General features: G+C 42.3%; 2 protein-coding genes across 7 annotated transcripts in view; both read left to right on the top strand.

Moving 5' to 3' along the window:
* Positions 1 to 7,358, top strand: part of si:ch73-60h1.1 (calcium/calmodulin-dependent protein kinase type IV) — a 33,627-nt gene extending 26,269 nt beyond the window's left edge. For all 3 annotated transcript variants that reach the window (XM_042056369.1, XM_042056371.1, XM_042056370.1), the window contains 5 exons: positions 166 to 240; positions 1,454 to 1,529; positions 1,986 to 2,112; positions 2,937 to 3,089; positions 5,529 to 7,358. In XM_042056369.1, the coding sequence (XP_041912303.1) occupies positions 166 to 240; positions 1,454 to 1,529; positions 1,986 to 2,112; positions 2,937 to 3,089; positions 5,529 to 6,101 (1,004 nt within the window). In that variant the 3' untranslated portion in view covers positions 6,102 to 7,358. The remainder of the gene's footprint in view (positions 1 to 165; positions 241 to 1,453; positions 1,530 to 1,985; positions 2,113 to 2,936; positions 3,090 to 5,528) is intronic.
* A 1,617-nt stretch (positions 7,359 to 8,975) lies between these two features.
* elavl1b (ELAV like RNA binding protein 1b) lies at positions 8,976 to 15,414 on the top strand. 4 transcript variants are annotated; one of them, XM_042056376.1, is made up of 8 exons: positions 8,976 to 9,132; positions 10,357 to 10,416; positions 10,566 to 10,625; positions 10,788 to 10,959; positions 12,288 to 12,391; positions 13,268 to 13,421; positions 13,782 to 14,007; positions 14,329 to 15,414. In XM_042056376.1, the coding sequence occupies exons 2-8, from the start codon at positions 10,381 to 10,383 to the stop codon at positions 14,651 to 14,653; spliced, it is 1,077 nt and encodes a 358-aa protein (XP_041912310.1). In that variant the 5' UTR covers positions 8,976 to 9,132; positions 10,357 to 10,380; the 3' UTR covers positions 14,654 to 15,414. The 4 variants fall into 4 exon arrangements, with proteins under 4 accessions (XP_041912310.1, XP_041912309.1, XP_041912307.1 ...); XM_042056375.1 differs by having other exon boundaries at positions 13,268 to 13,424; XM_042056373.1 differs by having other exon boundaries at positions 10,788 to 10,983.
* The last annotated feature ends 1,729 nt before the right edge of the window (positions 15,415 to 17,143 follow it).

Here is a 17,143-nt window from a genome sequence, read left to right as displayed (position 1 = left end):
TGTTTCACTAAATGCGGAGACCAAATTTCCTCACGGGATAAAAAGAGTATATATACTTATACTACTTACTTATGCAACACGTCTTGGTGCATTGTAGTGGCCAGTCTAGAGGAAGTCCAGTGCCTCTGTGCATGACTCACCCACCTGTGTCTTTGATGTTCTCAGCGGACTTTGGCCTCTCCAAGATAATTGATGAGCAGGTGACCATGAAAACAGTGTGTGGGACCCCTGGCTACTGTGGTGAGTGTGTTTGTGTGTGTGTGGTGTGTGTGTGTGGTGAGTGTGTGAGACCTTGTAAGTAAATGAAAATGCTGTATGGGGCAGCTGTGGCCCACTGGTTAGCACTCTGGACTTGTAACCGGAGGGTTGCCGGTTTGAACCCCGACCAGTGGGCCGCGGCTGAAGTGCCCTTGAGCAAGGCACCTAACCCCTCACTGCTCCCCGAGCGCCGCCGTTGAAGCAGGCAGCTCACTGCGCCGGGATTAGTGTGTGCTTCACCTCACTGTGTGTGCTGTTTGTGTTTCACTAATTCACCGATTGGGTTAAATGCAGAGACCAAATTTCCCTCATGGTATCAAAAAAGTATATATACTTATACTTATACTTAAAACAGGTCCTCAGTTTTGTTGTGATGCTTGCCAGATCCATCATCATACATATTCAAGTGAGCTCATTTCCGTGGTTGCTTGAATCCTTTATGAGAGGCTAGCTTGCTTACTTAACCCTGTTTGCAGGCTAGCTTGCTTACTTAACCGTTTGCAGGCTAGCTTGCTTACTTAACCCTGTTTGCAGGTTTTTGTGACGGGAAGAGGAAATATGATCAGGCATAGCTATATCCTTCATCAGGTGTATTATTATATCTCTGCTGTTTGGATTATTTGTAATTTGATCAGGGTGTATGAAGAAGACAAAAAGGCTGGTGTAGAATAATATGAATTTATATTGAGCTGACAGTTTTATCCGAAGCGATATACAAATGAGGAATTATATGCAGCGAAATATGATACCTCAAAGTAGAAAATGAACACAGCATTTTACAAAACCAAAAGAAAAGATAGATAAATAAAAATAAATGTGAGTAAAATGTGCCTGCAAAACAAACTAGCTGATGGTAGTTGACAGCTGAGAGCACAGCTTTGGGCGCCTACTCACCACATCACAGGCCTGTTCTCGCGCCGTCATCTTCACAGCACAAGTGTTGGTGACATCTGGCACCCTTGGTGCCAGATGTCACCAACTTTGGTGCGAATGAGCACGATGTTATGAGCACAATGTTATAAGCACGATGAGAGTCAGACCCTCCGCTCACAGTCCAAATGGAGGTTGCCTTGGCAATGGACTCGGCTCTGACCTGGCGCAGATCCGGCAGAACTGGACAGGATCTGTTAGGGACTTTTTGTGTAAAAGCCTGACTCTGACCGCGCGTGTGTGTGTGTGTGTGTGTGTGTGTCAGCTCCAGAGATCCTCCGTGGCAATGCGTATGGACCGGAAGTGGACATGTGGTCTGTAGGAGTCATTCTCTACATCCTGTGAGTCTCTTGCACATTATTCTACATCCTGTGAGTCGCTTGCACATTATTCTACATCCTGTGAGTCTCTTGCACATTATTCTACATCCTGTGAGTCTCTTGCACATTATTCTACATCCTGTGAGTCACTTGCACATTATTACAACACGTTTCACATCAACAGTGAGGAGATGAAACTAGTGAATATTGTGTATTACAATAGAATAGAATATCCCTGCTGAGATCCCTGCAATAATGAATATTGATATATAGTGTAATAGTATATATAGTGTATATATATATATATAGTAGTAACAATGTAGCTATAGTCGTTAAGTTTATAATAAACAGTAATAGTTTAATGGTCTTTATAGGTCATTTAATATGTGTTGTTCCACTGCCAAGCCAAACAGTGGCGCCTGCTGCAATGGTCTCCCCTGTCTCTGTCTGTGTCTGTGTCCCTCTCCTCTCCGTCAGACTGTGTGGGTTTGAACCATTCTTCGACCCGCGGGGGGATCAGTACATGTACAGCCGCATCCTCAACTGTGACTATGAGTTTGTCTCCCCCTGGTGGGATGAGGTGTCCCTCAACGCTAAGGACCTGGTGAGCTCTCTCCCGGGGCCATAGCGTCTCACACACACATAATATAGCCTACACACACACACACATAATATAGCCTACACACACACACACACATAATATAGCCTACACACACACACACATAATATAGCCTACACACACACACACATAATATAGCCTACACACACACACACATAGAGAACACAGCATCACACACACACATAATATAGCATACACACACACACATAGAGACCACAGCGTCTCACACACACATAATATAGCCTACACACACACACACACACATAGTGCACATACACACATACACACATAGCTTACTGGTAGAGTAATGTATGTAATGTAATGTATTCGCCTTATTCACCCGGCTGCCATAACGAGGCTGAGGGGTACACTTGCCATTACACCTCAGTCCAGCAGATGGTGGTGGTAATGCACTCCGTTTGCAAACTGCCAAAAAAAGCTCACCGATCAAAGAAGAAGGGTTTACTGGCCTGTTCTTCTTCTTCAGTGAATTGTTTTTTAGCAGTCTGTAAACGTATGTAAATGTAATGTAATATATGTAATGTAATGTATGGAATAATGTATGTAATGTAATGTAATGTATGGAGTAATGTAATGTAATGTATGTAATGTAATGTATGTAATGTAATGTATGGAGTAATGTAATGTATGTAATGTAATGTATGGAGTAATGTAATGTATGTAATGTAATGTAATGTAATGTATGTAATGTAATGTATGGAGCAATGGATGTAATGTAATGTAATGTAATGTATTGTAATGTATGGAGTAACTTCAGTGTTGACGTGTTCCTATGGGGCTGATTGTAGGTGAGTAAGCTGATTGTCCAGGACCCTCATAAGCGTCTGACGGTGGACCAGGCGCTGCAGCACCCCTGGGTTCTGGGCAAAGCTGCCCGCTTCTCCCACATGGACACCACCCAGAGGAAGCTACAGGAGTTCAACGCTCGCCGCAAGCTCAAGGTCAGGGGAGACTGACTAACTAGTGAACGTACAGTTCAAGGTCAAGGGAGGCTATAGCTAACTATAGCTGTAGCTAAGTAGTGATCATACAGGAGTTTATACCGCACCGCAGGTTTAAAGCCAGACTGTGGTATTATAAGTTAAGAAGTTTAACTCCAGGAGTTTGATGCTTACTGCACGTTAGACTGGTACAGTCAGTCCTCAGACTTCAACAGCCAATCAAAGCACACCTCATGTTTCAGAAGCACTGTGTTGATTGGCTGAAATAATGGCTCAATCAAAGGCATTTTCCCATTGAAAGAGCCTGTCCTGGGCAGACAGAGGAGTTTATTGGAGTGCTAACCCTGGATGGAGATGTAGCGCCCCCTAGCTGTAGTGAAGTGAGATGAAATCAAGGACTGCACCTTTTACTACAGCATGTGAAGTCAAGTCAAGTCAGTTTTATTTTTATAGCGCATTTAACATGCACAGAGTGCAACCCAAAGCGCTCCACAAACAAGACACATAACAAAAAGACAAAAGATGCCGGATGGAGCGGCGTAGTCGCCAGTGTTCCCGTGACAACAAGACAAAGAAACATATTTACAAAATAACAATTTACGCACAAGACAAAAGATGCCTGATCACCAGCGTACCCGAGACACCTAACGGTAGACATACAAGACAGACAACAAATAAAAATGAACAAGTAATAAAATAAATAAATAAGAAATTCAAATAAAGAAAAGTCTGTGTTAAAGGAGAATTCCGGTGTGATATTGACCTAAAGTGTGTTGATACCGAGTGTGAACGTATTGCTTCTTTTTATTTGTCTTGTAAATCATTGTACACCCACTCGTACAACATGTACCAATGAGTGGCTATAGGAACGCGCTTCTCTCAAGCCACGGGGGGCATTAGCAGGAGGCTAGTCATTGTTATTGTTTTGTGCTACATGTAGCCTCTAGCTAAACGGCTGGAAAACAAATTGTTACATTGTATTGCAGGCACAGCAAAACCGTGCAATGCATGAATTGGTGACCGGATTGAAGCAGCAATGTAATCTAGTGTGTAAGAGCATTACATCAACATTAACATGACCAACACAGTACATATGCAAAAAACATACGCGTCATCTCATCTCAACTATGGGCGCAGCCATGTTTGTTGTAAGGTCGTACGTCCACCTCGGGGTACCCTCAAGTACTCCGAGGTAAAGGGGGCGTGCCTGCCCAAAATGCCGCAAGAAAGCTGGGTAATTTACACTTTCCAACTCGGGCGGCGGATTTACGATACAAATAGAAAGCACGGTATGTCTCGTAGCCCATCTCGGCTTGTCCCCTGCACTCCAAAATCTGGCGCTAGTTAGCCAATGCTACCAACAGCTTTTTCAATGGTGGTGCTTCGGCATCGGGCTAGCCATGCAAATAAATCACTGTTTTACACCATTTACAAGGCTCAATGTATCTCCACACTTCATTGGTAGACTTCCGAGGGCCCTGACATTTAAAACGAGACATTGAGAACTTTGAAAAAGCACTGGTAGTTTACTTACAAGACGATTTATACAGACAGTATCTTCACAAAGTTTAGCGTTTGCAGCCATCTTGAATTTAGTCAGATTCCAAAGAATTTAATCAGATTCCAAAAATAATTCAGTGGAAATGCATGGATTCCAGTTTCTTCCAGTAACAGCAACTGGAATCCATGCATTTCCACGGAATTATTTTTGGAATCTGATCCCTTATCAGACCTGTTCATTGTTACTCGTCGCTCGACTTATCGTGACTAAATTCAAGATGGCTGCAAACGCTAAACTTATAAGCTGAATATATATATATAGCCGAAGCATATATAGCTGATAAGCTGAATATATATATAGCCGAAGCATATATAGCCAATAAGCTGAATATATATATAGCCGAAGCATATATAGCTGATAAGCTTAATATATATATAGCCAATAAGCTGAGTATATAGCCGAAGCATATATAGCCGATAAGCTGAATATATAGCCGAAAGCTGAATATATATATATAGCCGAAGCATATATAGCTGATAAGCTGAGTATATATATAGCCAAAGCATATATAGCTGATTAGCTGAATATATATATAGCTGAAGCATAAATAGCCGATAAGCTGAGTATATATATAGCCGAAGCATATATAGCTGATAAGCTGAATATATATATAGCCGAAGCATATATAGCTGAGAAGCTGAATATATATATATAGCCGAAGCATATATAGCTGATAAGCTATGCGAGTGTGTGCGTGTGTGTGTATGTAAGAGAGTGTCTGTGTGTGTGTGTGTGTGTGTAAAAGAGTGTCTGTGTGTGTGTGTGTGTTTGCACTGGACAGTGCTGTTGCAAGAGTCGAGACCGCATTTTCCTCTGGAGGAGTAAAGTATTTGTCATCGTATCTCGTCCTCTTTGGTTGTCCTCCATCTTGTCCGCAGGCTGCCATGAAGGCGGTGGTGGCGACCAGTCGGATGCACGAGGGCTCGCGGAGGAGGACGGACAGCTGCGAGATGCCCGGCTCCGACAAAACGTCCCGGCAGAGCAGCATGCAAACAGAGCCCGTCCTCGAGTCCCAGACTGACCTGGAGGCCGCTGAGCAGACGACGCCGAGCCCTCGCACAGCAGCGGATAAGCCGGAGGCGTCCGTGCCCACGCCGGTGCCCGCATGCGCCCCCAGCGCGCCCCTCCTGCCCATCCACAGCCCCAAGCCCAGCAGCGGCACACCCCCTCCCCCGCCAGCGGCGCCCATGGGTGCCCTGACCGCACCCCCCCTCACCAGGCCCCCGCTGAAGCAGACCTCGGTCGTCCCAAAGACTGGCGCGTTCCCGCTGCGGCTGCCCATGAAGAGCTGCTCGGCGGTGGGCACCTCAACGGCGGCCACCTCAGCGGCGGGCACCGGGGAGAAACGTGAGCCAGCGCTGGTGCTACCCTCGCCCCCCAGCCCCAAGGGCCTCAGCAACGGCTTTACCACGGGAGTGGACGCGGGCAGCAAGACTGCCCAGTGTCAGTAAGAGAGGGGTCCCCAGGATTAAAAGGGGGGGGGCATTAAGGTGTGATCACAGTCAAGGCACTGACATACTGGAACCCCCCCCCCCCCCACACACACACACACACACACACACACAGACACACACACACACACACACACAGGTAAAACACAGACAAAGGGAATCTCAGACTGTCTTGGACGAGGAGAGGAAGGACTAGAGACCAACTCTGCACATACGGTCAACCTTTTCTCGCCGTGCACATTTGTTCTCAAAGGTTGTGTAATAGACTGCGCTGACAGGCTTCCAACTGCCCGCTTATGACTTGACTGCCATGAAATGCTTTTACCTCCCATCGTCTCTCAGTGTGTGTCCCTCGAGAGGGACATCTGAGAATCAGGTTGATTGTGTCTCCGTCTTCATCTGTACATTTATATAATTGTTAGCATATGCAAATCACAGCAAGCAGCACGCTTCCTTTTATGCTCTAGAGTGCTCAGATTATTGGGATGTTGTGTTAGTGACCATAATATTATATGACTACGTAATTGTTTTTGGAATAATTGGTAATAGCACCTACTATTTGTAAATATAGTTATATTTAAAATATATATCCTTATTGTTCTACTTTTAAAAAAATAATAATGTGTCCTCCTTTCATTTGAATATATGGTCATAGCACATTTTGCTGTAATCTGTGTTGCTCCCTCTCTTCCCGTCCCATGGTTGGGTACAGCTGGCTACCCATGATGCCATGCTGCCCAGCGCTGCTTCCGTGGCCACCACACTCTCTACCTCCTCTGCAGACAGGGGCTTCCCCTCACGTTCAGCACATGCCCACCCAATCAAAGCGCTTCAAATGTAAAGGGCCAAAACCTTAGAGGTGTCAGACACAAACCCCCCCCCCCCCCACCAATCGAGGCCATCTTGGTAATGACCACCTCTGAAGGGCTAGTTCCTGGGAACCTCAGTCATCCGATCGGATTAAGCTTTTGGTTTTGTTTGCTTCTTTTCCTTTTGCCCTTTATGTTCTCCTTTTTATGTTTCCTTTTAATCAGAGAAAATGAGTTTTAATAGCTTGATTTCAAGTATCAATCCCTCTTCTATCTTAGTCATTGCCAACAAAAGACAAAACAATGTTATGATGAATGATATCAAGAAGCCATTGTATATACTGTTGACTTGTAATTACTCATTACTCATAATTGTGCATAGCATAACATATTTTACAAATACCAAACATTGCGTAGTATATTGTATTTAGGTTTAATAAACAATAATTATAGGTGATATTTGTGTTTGATTTAAAGCTATATAGTGTTTTTATGAATAAACTTAAATTAAAATGCTGTTATACATCTGATATTCTGGTGTTGCAAAAGAGTGAATACTTGCTTAATTTCATGTGTAGGGTACAGTTCATGGGGAAAGGACTGGCAGGTTAAGGGGCCGTGCACACGACGCCGGTTTTTGTGAAACCACCCGCGGTGTCGTGTAAACAGCCTAATTCATGCAGGATTATGATCAAAGATCCTTGATTATTTAACCCTCTCTGTTATGATTGCTGTGAATGGCGTCAACTTGATGGGAGCCTGACATTGAGCCCAATCACTCAAATTGTGAAGCCATTGTCTGGTGTCAGATATGTTCATTTTAGTGTTAAGTGGGCCATTAAGTGATTCTAAGTAATCATTCCTGGCCAACACAGTGGTCCCGCCCCCAAACCCATCTGAGCTTTTGTCATCTCTGGAACAGGGAATCCAAACCGTTCAGAGAAAAATGAAATTCATACCATGAAATCGGCCTACATCTGACTGGCCTGTTTAGCTATGTTGTGCTAAGATAGATAGCCTGACTAGCTATGTTGTGCTAAGATAGATAGGCCTAAGGGCTGTGGTTGCTAAGAGGAACACCTGATAGGCTATGAGCTTTAATTGATGTGAGCAATCACAAATTACAAAAAACATATTTCTGCCTATTCCTATGTCCATGGGCGAATTTTGAACTTTCGGGCACCTGGGCCCAGATGTATTAAGGGCCCCCCACTTATTGTCGTATGTGGGGGGGGGGGGGGTCCTCCCCCAGAAAATTTTTAATTTGTTTGATGTGATTTGCTGTATTCTGGTGCATTTTGGGGATGGCCAATACTAAATTCAATCAGATTCATAGCCTACATCCTGATTTGTTGATATTGAGGCAATGATTCCATGCAAAGGGTTAGGGTTTGGGCTTCAGTTTGGGTTTGGGCTTCAGGGCCCCCTGACCCCTTGGGCCCCTGGGCCTGGGCCCGGTAGGCCCGTGCAGTAATCCATCCCTGCCTATGTCAGGTTATTATTTACATTCACAGTTATTCATTTAGCAGTTATTATTATGTTATCTTTGGATTGCACAAAATGTAGGCTAATTAATAGTGAGTTGGGACGGGATTATTTAAATCATTGCAAATACTGCCCAGCCCCAGACTGCAGAAAACCCTGGTCAGTCGGACACTTATCTTGCCCAAAGCAGTCCGCTGATGCGTCTGCTGTGTCCACCATCTATTAACGGTAAGAGGTTACAGTCAGGAGTTTCCTTATGTTCTACTAGTTTTGGGACTGTTTAGACATGTTTAAAGACTCCTCTGTTCCCCTTCCACTTAATTAATAGCCTATGCAGTTAGCGTTTGTTTTTATGTTTTTTGAAAACTATGCAGCATATGTAGCAAAATACAAATGGCAATGCAATTTTCAGTTCAGTAAGACATTATATTATGCTATTGGAAATGTATAATGCAATTTGAAAATACGTTGTACAAAGTGTATTTTAATTAATTAGTGAATTTAGCTAGGCCTACATAGCCTACCGCCCATCTTCTTCCTCTGGAGCTGCGCGCTTTTGAGATGGGCCGGAGGCGGAGCTTAAACCGGCCTGTGTCGCTGCGCCATCTGGTTGGTGTTAAAAGGTAGCTAGCTTCCAAGGGGAACCCATTTGCAGGACCCGGACCACACGACCATCAAGATCAAATTGCTGTAACTTATCACCTTCAGGTGACGGAGGAACATATACGCTTCGTTATGTAAGTATTTGGTTTTATGGAAAATATCAAATTGATTTGTTGTGTTAAGGACGACGCAGTTGTACGTTAGCTTTGCGAACATTAAAGCATGCGTGATACGCATATAAGCCGGATCCATGTGGCGAAAGAAAGGCCGCAAAGGCGCCTAAGTTAACATTAATACTAGGCCACGCATAAAATGGTTGTCTCTTATTGAGTTAATTATCCTGCTTTACATCGACGACACGATAACACAACAACATGCAATTTACAGAAACTCCTGAATCTACCCTGAATGTGCAATTAGTTGTCGTCGTGTTGCATTGGGACGCTAATGTTAGCCTACAACTAACGTACCTGCTAAGTAGCATAGTAACGTTGTCTATGCAGGACGACAACCCAAAATTCGTTGTTTGCTCACGGCGCTTCATAAGCTAACCTAGTTAGTAAAGGTTGCAGCCGCCATCGAGTTTCAGGGTTTCAATGTGGGTCGTTCATTGCTTAAAATAATACATTTTCATCTTTTGGACAAAAGCGTATCCATAACCATACCCATCTTATAAAATGTTGCATAAAGGTTTCGATGTCGGTCTAGCATATTAGCCCACCGGGTAACGTTAGCGTGTTTTGTCAGCTAATGGTAAGCTACCCAGCTAAGTTACCACTAGGCCTCATTTGCCTTTGGACGATAGAGACCACTGTAACGTTAACATTTTTGGTTTGATTCGATGGTCAGCAATTGGATGTTTGGTATGGTTTTATTTTAATATATCTTCAGAAACTCGAAAATGATTCAGAAAATGATTAGCACCATTTTGAGTGGCCAGGTAACGTTGGTTGGCTGGTACGCAACGTGAAGCTAACTTCCAGCCATTTGAGCGGTATCGTTTAGTCATGGGGATTGTTCTTGTAGCTGAGGATCAAGTTTCGACGCGTATTATGCCCTTTGGCATTTTAAATGCATTTCGCAGGTAGGCTTGCCCAAAGTTCAACATTGTTAGCTGCAACAAATTAGTTAACTACATTGCATATCTGTTAACTATATGGTGGATTGTACATAAGAGGGTTAACGTTCGCGGACCACTGTTGGCTGTTCACGTTATAACGTTACTAGGTTATTCTTACTAGCAAAGCTGTTTAAGCGTAGTTTTGTCCGAATAGCTTGTAACTATACCTTGACTCTTAATCGTAGTGAAAATGTAACGTCTTATGGTTGTCTGATGGCGCTGTGCATGTTTTTGGCAGACTTGGAATCAGTAAAGTGTCTACATGGCAGTCAGAAGGGGCCACATTCGATACCTAAAAGTAAGTAAATCTAAGTTGGCTTGCAGTTTATTCAAGTCAGGAGCTTGTGTTTGATTTCAGGGTGTTTGCGGTCATTGAACAACCAGTGGCTCTACCAGTACCTCTTTGATGATCTTTTTGTTAATATCTTCTTGTCTCTCTCTTTACAGGTGTGTGAAGTGCAAAGCTGTCAGGGCAACGACAGAGATTCACAGTCACACATGAAATCTGTGAGTCCATCGAAAACGCCACTCTATGTCTGTAGAGTAATGTACCGTCTTCCCTGCGTTGATCAGGGTTTTTAGCACAATAGGGCAGACTGGAGAACATGCGGTTCAGTTTCTGCTCATGTTCTGGGTGGTTGGTTTATCGAGTGATTTTTCTGCCCACAGGAGGCGTATGATAATGGGTACGAGGACCATATGGGAGACGAGCCCAAGGACGCCAAAACCAACCTGATCGTTAACTACCTGCCGCAGAACATGACGCAGGACGAGCTCCGCTCCCTGTTCAGCAGCATCGGGGAGGTGGAGTCTGCCAAACTCATTAGGGATAAAGCGGCAGGTAATCCTTATCAGAGAAACCAGAGTGAGTCCAAAGCCTTTTATTTTACCTTCTACTCAGTTAAGTCCCTTTTTTTTGGGGGGAGGGGGGGGGGGGGGGCGAGGTCCGGTTTGATCTTTCCCACCACCCCACCCCACCGCACCCCCACACCTCTCCCCTTTTTTCTTGTCTTTAATGCGCTCACTCGTTTTTCTTTCCCACCTGGTTTGTGAAGACGGTGCATTTTGTTAAGATATATAAATATGCATTTTCACTTGGCCAATGATTTATTGATCTATTATTTGATCATGGTTTGTAGTTCCCATAATCCCCTGCACTTTCTGAAGTGTTCACACTTGTACCACCTGTTCAGTGTTCTCTCGTTTTATCAATGCTTCTTTGGTGCTCCACGTTCTTGTGTTGAGCTCTTTGATATAGCACGGTGAGTTAAAAACAGTCTTTGCCTGCTGCCTGTATCAACATTTCATTTACTTTTAAGTCTTGACATTTTTGGAATTTGGTTATTTTATTTTTGATTAGTTTCTCAAAAACCACCTATTTTTTTTATTCTCCAGTTTACTGTCTTAAGAAATGTATTCTGTATTTGTTTTAGAGGTGAAGTTTCAAATGCCTTGATCTAGATTCAGAAATTCCCATTTTTACCACCCTTTCTTATCTTAATGGAGATTGAGCATTAGTCAGGAAACCTAACAAGCTAAAGTGTTTTATTTCATATAATGACTTTATTCAGTCCTGTATAAGGCAAACTCCTAATAGCTCCTCTAGTCTTGCATGACGTGCAGCTGCTCGAGGAATCTGTGTTTTTGTCCTTATTGGTTTCCTTCCTGTTTCTTTGACATGACTGAGGACTACTGGGATTGTGGCACTTCAGTTTTGTTGATCACCGCCTCTAACTTCCTCTCTGCTTTCCTCTCTGTACTCCATGTGACAAATGTTCTCTGCTGTCCTTTAAAATGCCTTTTGTTTTTATCTTGGTGCCTTTTGAGTTACCGTGGTGGGTCTTTCTTTCAGTGGATTTGCTGATGGTTTATCTTGCACTGTTTTAAAACATTTATGGACATTTGTATTCATTGTCTTTAAACTGTTTGAAAGATGTTTTTCTAGTTGTCGTTACTTGATGGAGTTTGACTAGATTGTACATTCTGTCATCTGCTTTGTCAATAATGTTTTTTTTTTTTTACAGCTTCTCCTGTATTTTGTTTTATTCCAGATGTTCAATTTGGGGAAACTCCTGTCATGTTATTCTTTGGTTTGTGTACAAAACGTCTGCAGAATGTGGACACAAACGTTTGTTATTTTATTTTGTTGTTTTCCTTTTTTTTCTCTAGGCCACAGTTTAGGGTACGGATTTGTTAACTTTGTTAACCCTAGTGATGCAGAAAGGGCAATCAGTACTCTCAATGGGCTGAGACTACAGTCTAAAACTATCAAGGTAACGTGCCTACAGGTGTTTCTGTTTCCATGTGTACTCTCATACATTTGTAGTGCTACACAACTATTGGCAGCCAACAGCTGTCCAGTGATGTTGTTTGTTTTTAACATGTAAGGATTCAACACTTCTGATGTGATGGAGGTCATGGACTACTGTGGAATTTTTTTATCGTTTTCAAATTTTATTATTTTCACTATTTTTGAATTATTATTTCATTGTTTTTAATTTTCTGTGACCTTTTTTATGATGAGAAATATTTCCAATTGGCTCGCCCTTTTCTGGCAAGGTTTTTTTTTCGGTACAGAATTATACTGAAGTTTCTCTTTCATTTATTTTCTGATGGTTTACAATCCTGACGGATTTTCTTTCATCGCGTATGAAAAGATTTACAAGAAACCGCTTTGCTTGAGTAAGATTTACAAGAGAAACCGCTTTGCTTGAGTATGACATTGTGCCGAACCAAAGCCCTGCTTTGTTAGTCTCGTTACAATTTATTTTTATTTTATTATTTCTTTCAGGATTATTACTGTTCTCGATTTGTCCTTTTATTATTATTTCATTGATTTTAATTTTTTTAGCCTAGCTCACAGTTGTGTGTTTTTAAACACTTCCTGAAATGTTAAGGTTTATTTGGGTTTTATTTTCAACTTAATTTTTCCCCCTCATCTTGTTTTGACATTATGGTGAATCCAGCAAAACTGTTCTCTAACATTTATAGAATTTAAAACAATTTTTTTTTGCCAAAAGTGACCATCTAATGTTTTTTTGGGGAATGATGGAAATTAGAATATGATTTGTTTGGTTTGTTTTGGCTTGGCACGGCAGGTGCCAGATATTTGTGATTTTGACCTCTAACCTTTCTGTCCTTGTGGACAGGTCTCCTACGCTCGTCCGAGCTCCGAGACCATCAAGGATGCGAACCTGTACATCAGTGGCCTGCCGAAGAACATGACCCAAAAGGACGTTGAGGACATGTTCATGCGCTTCGGCCGCATCATCAACTCACGGGTACTGGTGGACCAGGCCACAGGTAGTGAGTCAACCCAGGATTTTTTTACCATTCATTCAAAGTGCTTTACATTAATAAAAACAAGTGCAATAGTATCAAAGCTAAAGTAATATGGTATGTATGTAAATGCATATATGTAAACTGATGTTTTGTATATATTCTGTGTATTTTATCGATCTTGTCTTATGTTTGTATGTATGGACTTATCTGCTAAATAAAGCTTCGTTCAGTGCACGGCCACTCTGGTAGGATTTGGAAGGATTTTTTAATTAGGAAAGTTTCAATACGTATATAGAATACATCCTATCTTTGTTTGACCTTAATGACCCGTCTAGAAAGTCTATGTCAATATGTGGCCCCTCTCTCGTCCGTATTGATCAGGTCTGTCCCGGGGCGTGGCCTTCATCCGGTTTGACAAGCGCATGGAGGCCGAGGACGCCATTAAGCACCTGAACGGCACGAAGCCTCCCGGTGCCGCCGAGCCCATCACGGTGAAGTTCGCAGCCAATCCCAACCAGGCCAGGAACTCCCAGCTGCTCTCCCAGCTCTACCACAACCAATCACGACGCTTCAACGGTCCAGTGCATCACCAGGCACAGAGGTTCAGGTTGGTGCCTGATCCCTAATATCTACCCAACATCTTGAACTGTTTTTGTTCGTTTTAATTCCCATTGATTTAGTTGGTAATTTATTTAAATTGTAAAGTTATTCTTTTATTAAAATGACCTTGTATAATATGTTTCCAGGCATACCAAAGTGCTACTGGATTTTATAAACACTGTTTGCTTTTGTTTCGTGTTCATGATCTTAACAATATTGCACATGAATCATGCAAATGTACCCAAGATTGGATAACTGCACTAAACGAATCATGCAATTGTAGAAAAGACTCCTGAGGCGTCCTGTCTGTGTGTCTGACCTGCTCCAGGTTTTCCCCCATGAGCGTGGATCACATGGGCAGCGTGTCTGGGATGAATGTGCCCGGCAACTCTGCGTCGGGCTGGTGCATCTTCATCTACAACCTGGGCCAGGACGCAGACGAGGGCATCCTCTGGCAGATGTTCGGCCCCTTCGGTGCGGTCACTAATGTCAAGGTCATCCGCGACTTCAACACTAACAAGTGCAAAGGCTTCGGGTTTGTTACCATGACAAACTATGAGGAGGCTGCCATGGCAATTGCAAGCCTCAATGGTTATCGCCTAGGAGACAAAGTCTTGCAAGTGTCTTTCAAAACAAGCAAGTCTCACAAGTAGACTATTTTTGTACACAGGGTGGAGGATGAAGGTGTGTTTGTAAAGCCTGATTGTAGAAATGTTTTTCTTTTTTAAATAACTGTATAAATAGAATTTCTACATCTGTAATGTGCATCTTTGTCCTAGAGAGTAGGTGTAGATATTATCTTATTGGATCTTGGATTTAAATGCAAAATCTTTTTTTTTTTTTTTTTTCCCTCCAAGATTCGCAAGAGACCAATTTATTTTCTATTCCTCATGCAGACGTATCAGTTTTGGTGATTTTGAAGAATGTGCCATATGTATGTAAAGGGAATAAGACGGCAGCTCCGCGGGCAGCGTTGCGCAGAGCTGCTCACCAGGCGCCCACAAGTCGGATAATAGAAGAGAATGTTAGGAAGCCTTAGATTAAAGTAGGCCTCGACCTTCCAGCCCGTTAGCGAAGTTGGGACACTCCATGGGTAGTCGAAGCAGGTGTTGCTTACGAACCCAGTGATTCGGGAATGCTGGGGGATTTGGGGGGGGTGCGGTCCAGTGATTTGAACAAAATGGACACTTGTATACAAAGGACCAAAGGTAAAAAGAATCCCCCCCCCTTCTTTGTTTTTTTTTTTCACCTTCCAAAGTCGTTTTAATACGAGATGACGTTCTGAACCGTTAACATGAATCTTTTTTTTTTTTTTTTTCCCTTCAGATGTAAGCATGACCTGAATTATTTAACTTTTTAGACTGCGGGGGTGTCTGCTTCTCTGAAGTAATTGAAATAAAGTACTTAGACATGTCTTGCCATGGTGTTCATTTGGTACACAGGAAGAGGTATTCACTCAGTTCCTGGAGTGTGAATGCCGTCATGCTGTAAAAACATTCTTTTGTGTCTTTTTTTTTTTTTTCCCTTTCAAATGTGTTGCTTCCATTACAAATATTAAACATTTTGTTTTGATGAAACATTTTCTTCTCGTTTGGTTTGTGTCTGTTTTGTTTCTTTCAAATTGATAGGACTTTTTTTTTTTTTTTTTTTTTTTTTTTTTTTTTTTAAAAAGCACTTCTCTGCCCTCACCTTTGTTCACTGAGTTTTAGTAATGGAAAATGTTCAATTAAGATTCAGATTGACCCTTGCATATCTTTCCGGCTGCCTCACACAAGCGTGACCAAACACGAATAAGACTTCCGGCGACCCAACATGTAGCCTCTCCACTAGCCCAGTTTTCTCTTTTCTTTTATTTATTTTTTTTTTAGTTTCTAACCAATATCACTCTCCAACCTGTTTTTTTCTACTACACTTCCCACTGGATGAAGAAATTCTTGTATTGTATTATGAAATGATCTGGTATTGTATTCTTAAATGAGGCAGCTTTCTATAGCCATTATTGCATATAAATAAACCAGTCAGTCTGCCCAGTCCATACAGACCTGTAGTCTGACTGATGGCTTTCAGATGTTTTCCATCAACATCTAACTACATGATTCCACCTTTCAGCTCAACAGACATTTGCATGGGAACTGTTTCCAGGAGATGTAGGTATGAATCCGTAACATGTTGTGTACGATTCTTTGTGTAGAACCACCTATTCTGTCTCCGTGGATAACCAGGGAGTCCTGAAATGGGGGGGGGGCGTGTTCCATAAAGTATGCCCCCTCACCCTAAATCCAAATTGGCCTACGCAATCCCCCAAAAATCATATGATGAACTGGGTTACACTTTACTTGACTGTATTGACATAAGAGTGACATGATACTGTCATGAACGTGTCATAAACAAGTCATAAACGTTTATGGCATTACGCTTCTGTTATTAGCTGACATTTGGTTTTTGTCATAAGTTAAGGTTCGGGTTCATGTATCATGACGGTGTCATGTGTTCATAACACAGTCATGTCACTCTTATGTCGATACTGTAAAGTGTTACCGAAAACTTCTAGAGAATGATGAAGTGGCAAATCTTTCATATATCTAGATTCATTAGATATAAAGTGAAATATGTCAAGCCTTTTTTTGTTTCAATCTTGATTATGGCTTACAGCTCATGAAAAAAAAATGGCTTGAAATATTTCACTTTGTATCTAATGAATCTAGAATATATAAAAGATTACATTTTGAAGTATTATTTGAGACCCACCTGTATGTCTCTATTTGCTCTTCACAGTCTATGCATAAAGAAGTTTGGTTTAGTTAAAGGAGTGACTTCGGAGTCCTTTATCCATGATGTTCCACAGCAATGTTATGCCGTTAGTGGCCACGGGGTGGGGCTGTGTCTAGTTCAATTCAATTCTCATCCCATCTCGCCCAACCCGCACTTGACCCCTCATTTCCTTTTTGGCCCAAACTACAATCAAACTAGCCCTTTTCCCAAACTAGTGTAAGGGTCAACAGCATACTGACCAGCCCTTTTTCCACACTAGTGTAAGGGTCAACAGCATACTGATCTGCTTAGACTTTTATGCAGAGGTTGCTTTGGCCTACTCACACACTATTAAAACACACACTTTTGAGGTTAATTCCTGAACAAGTTTG

The sequence above is a fragment of the Alosa sapidissima genome, chromosome 12 (assembly GCF_018492685.1).
Source record: "Alosa sapidissima isolate fAloSap1 chromosome 12, fAloSap1.pri, whole genome shotgun sequence".
Lineage (NCBI taxonomy): Eukaryota > Metazoa > Chordata > Actinopteri > Clupeiformes > Clupeidae > Alosa > Alosa sapidissima.
Note: the sequence above shows the minus strand (reverse complement) of the source record. Positions and strands in the feature narration are given on the sequence as shown.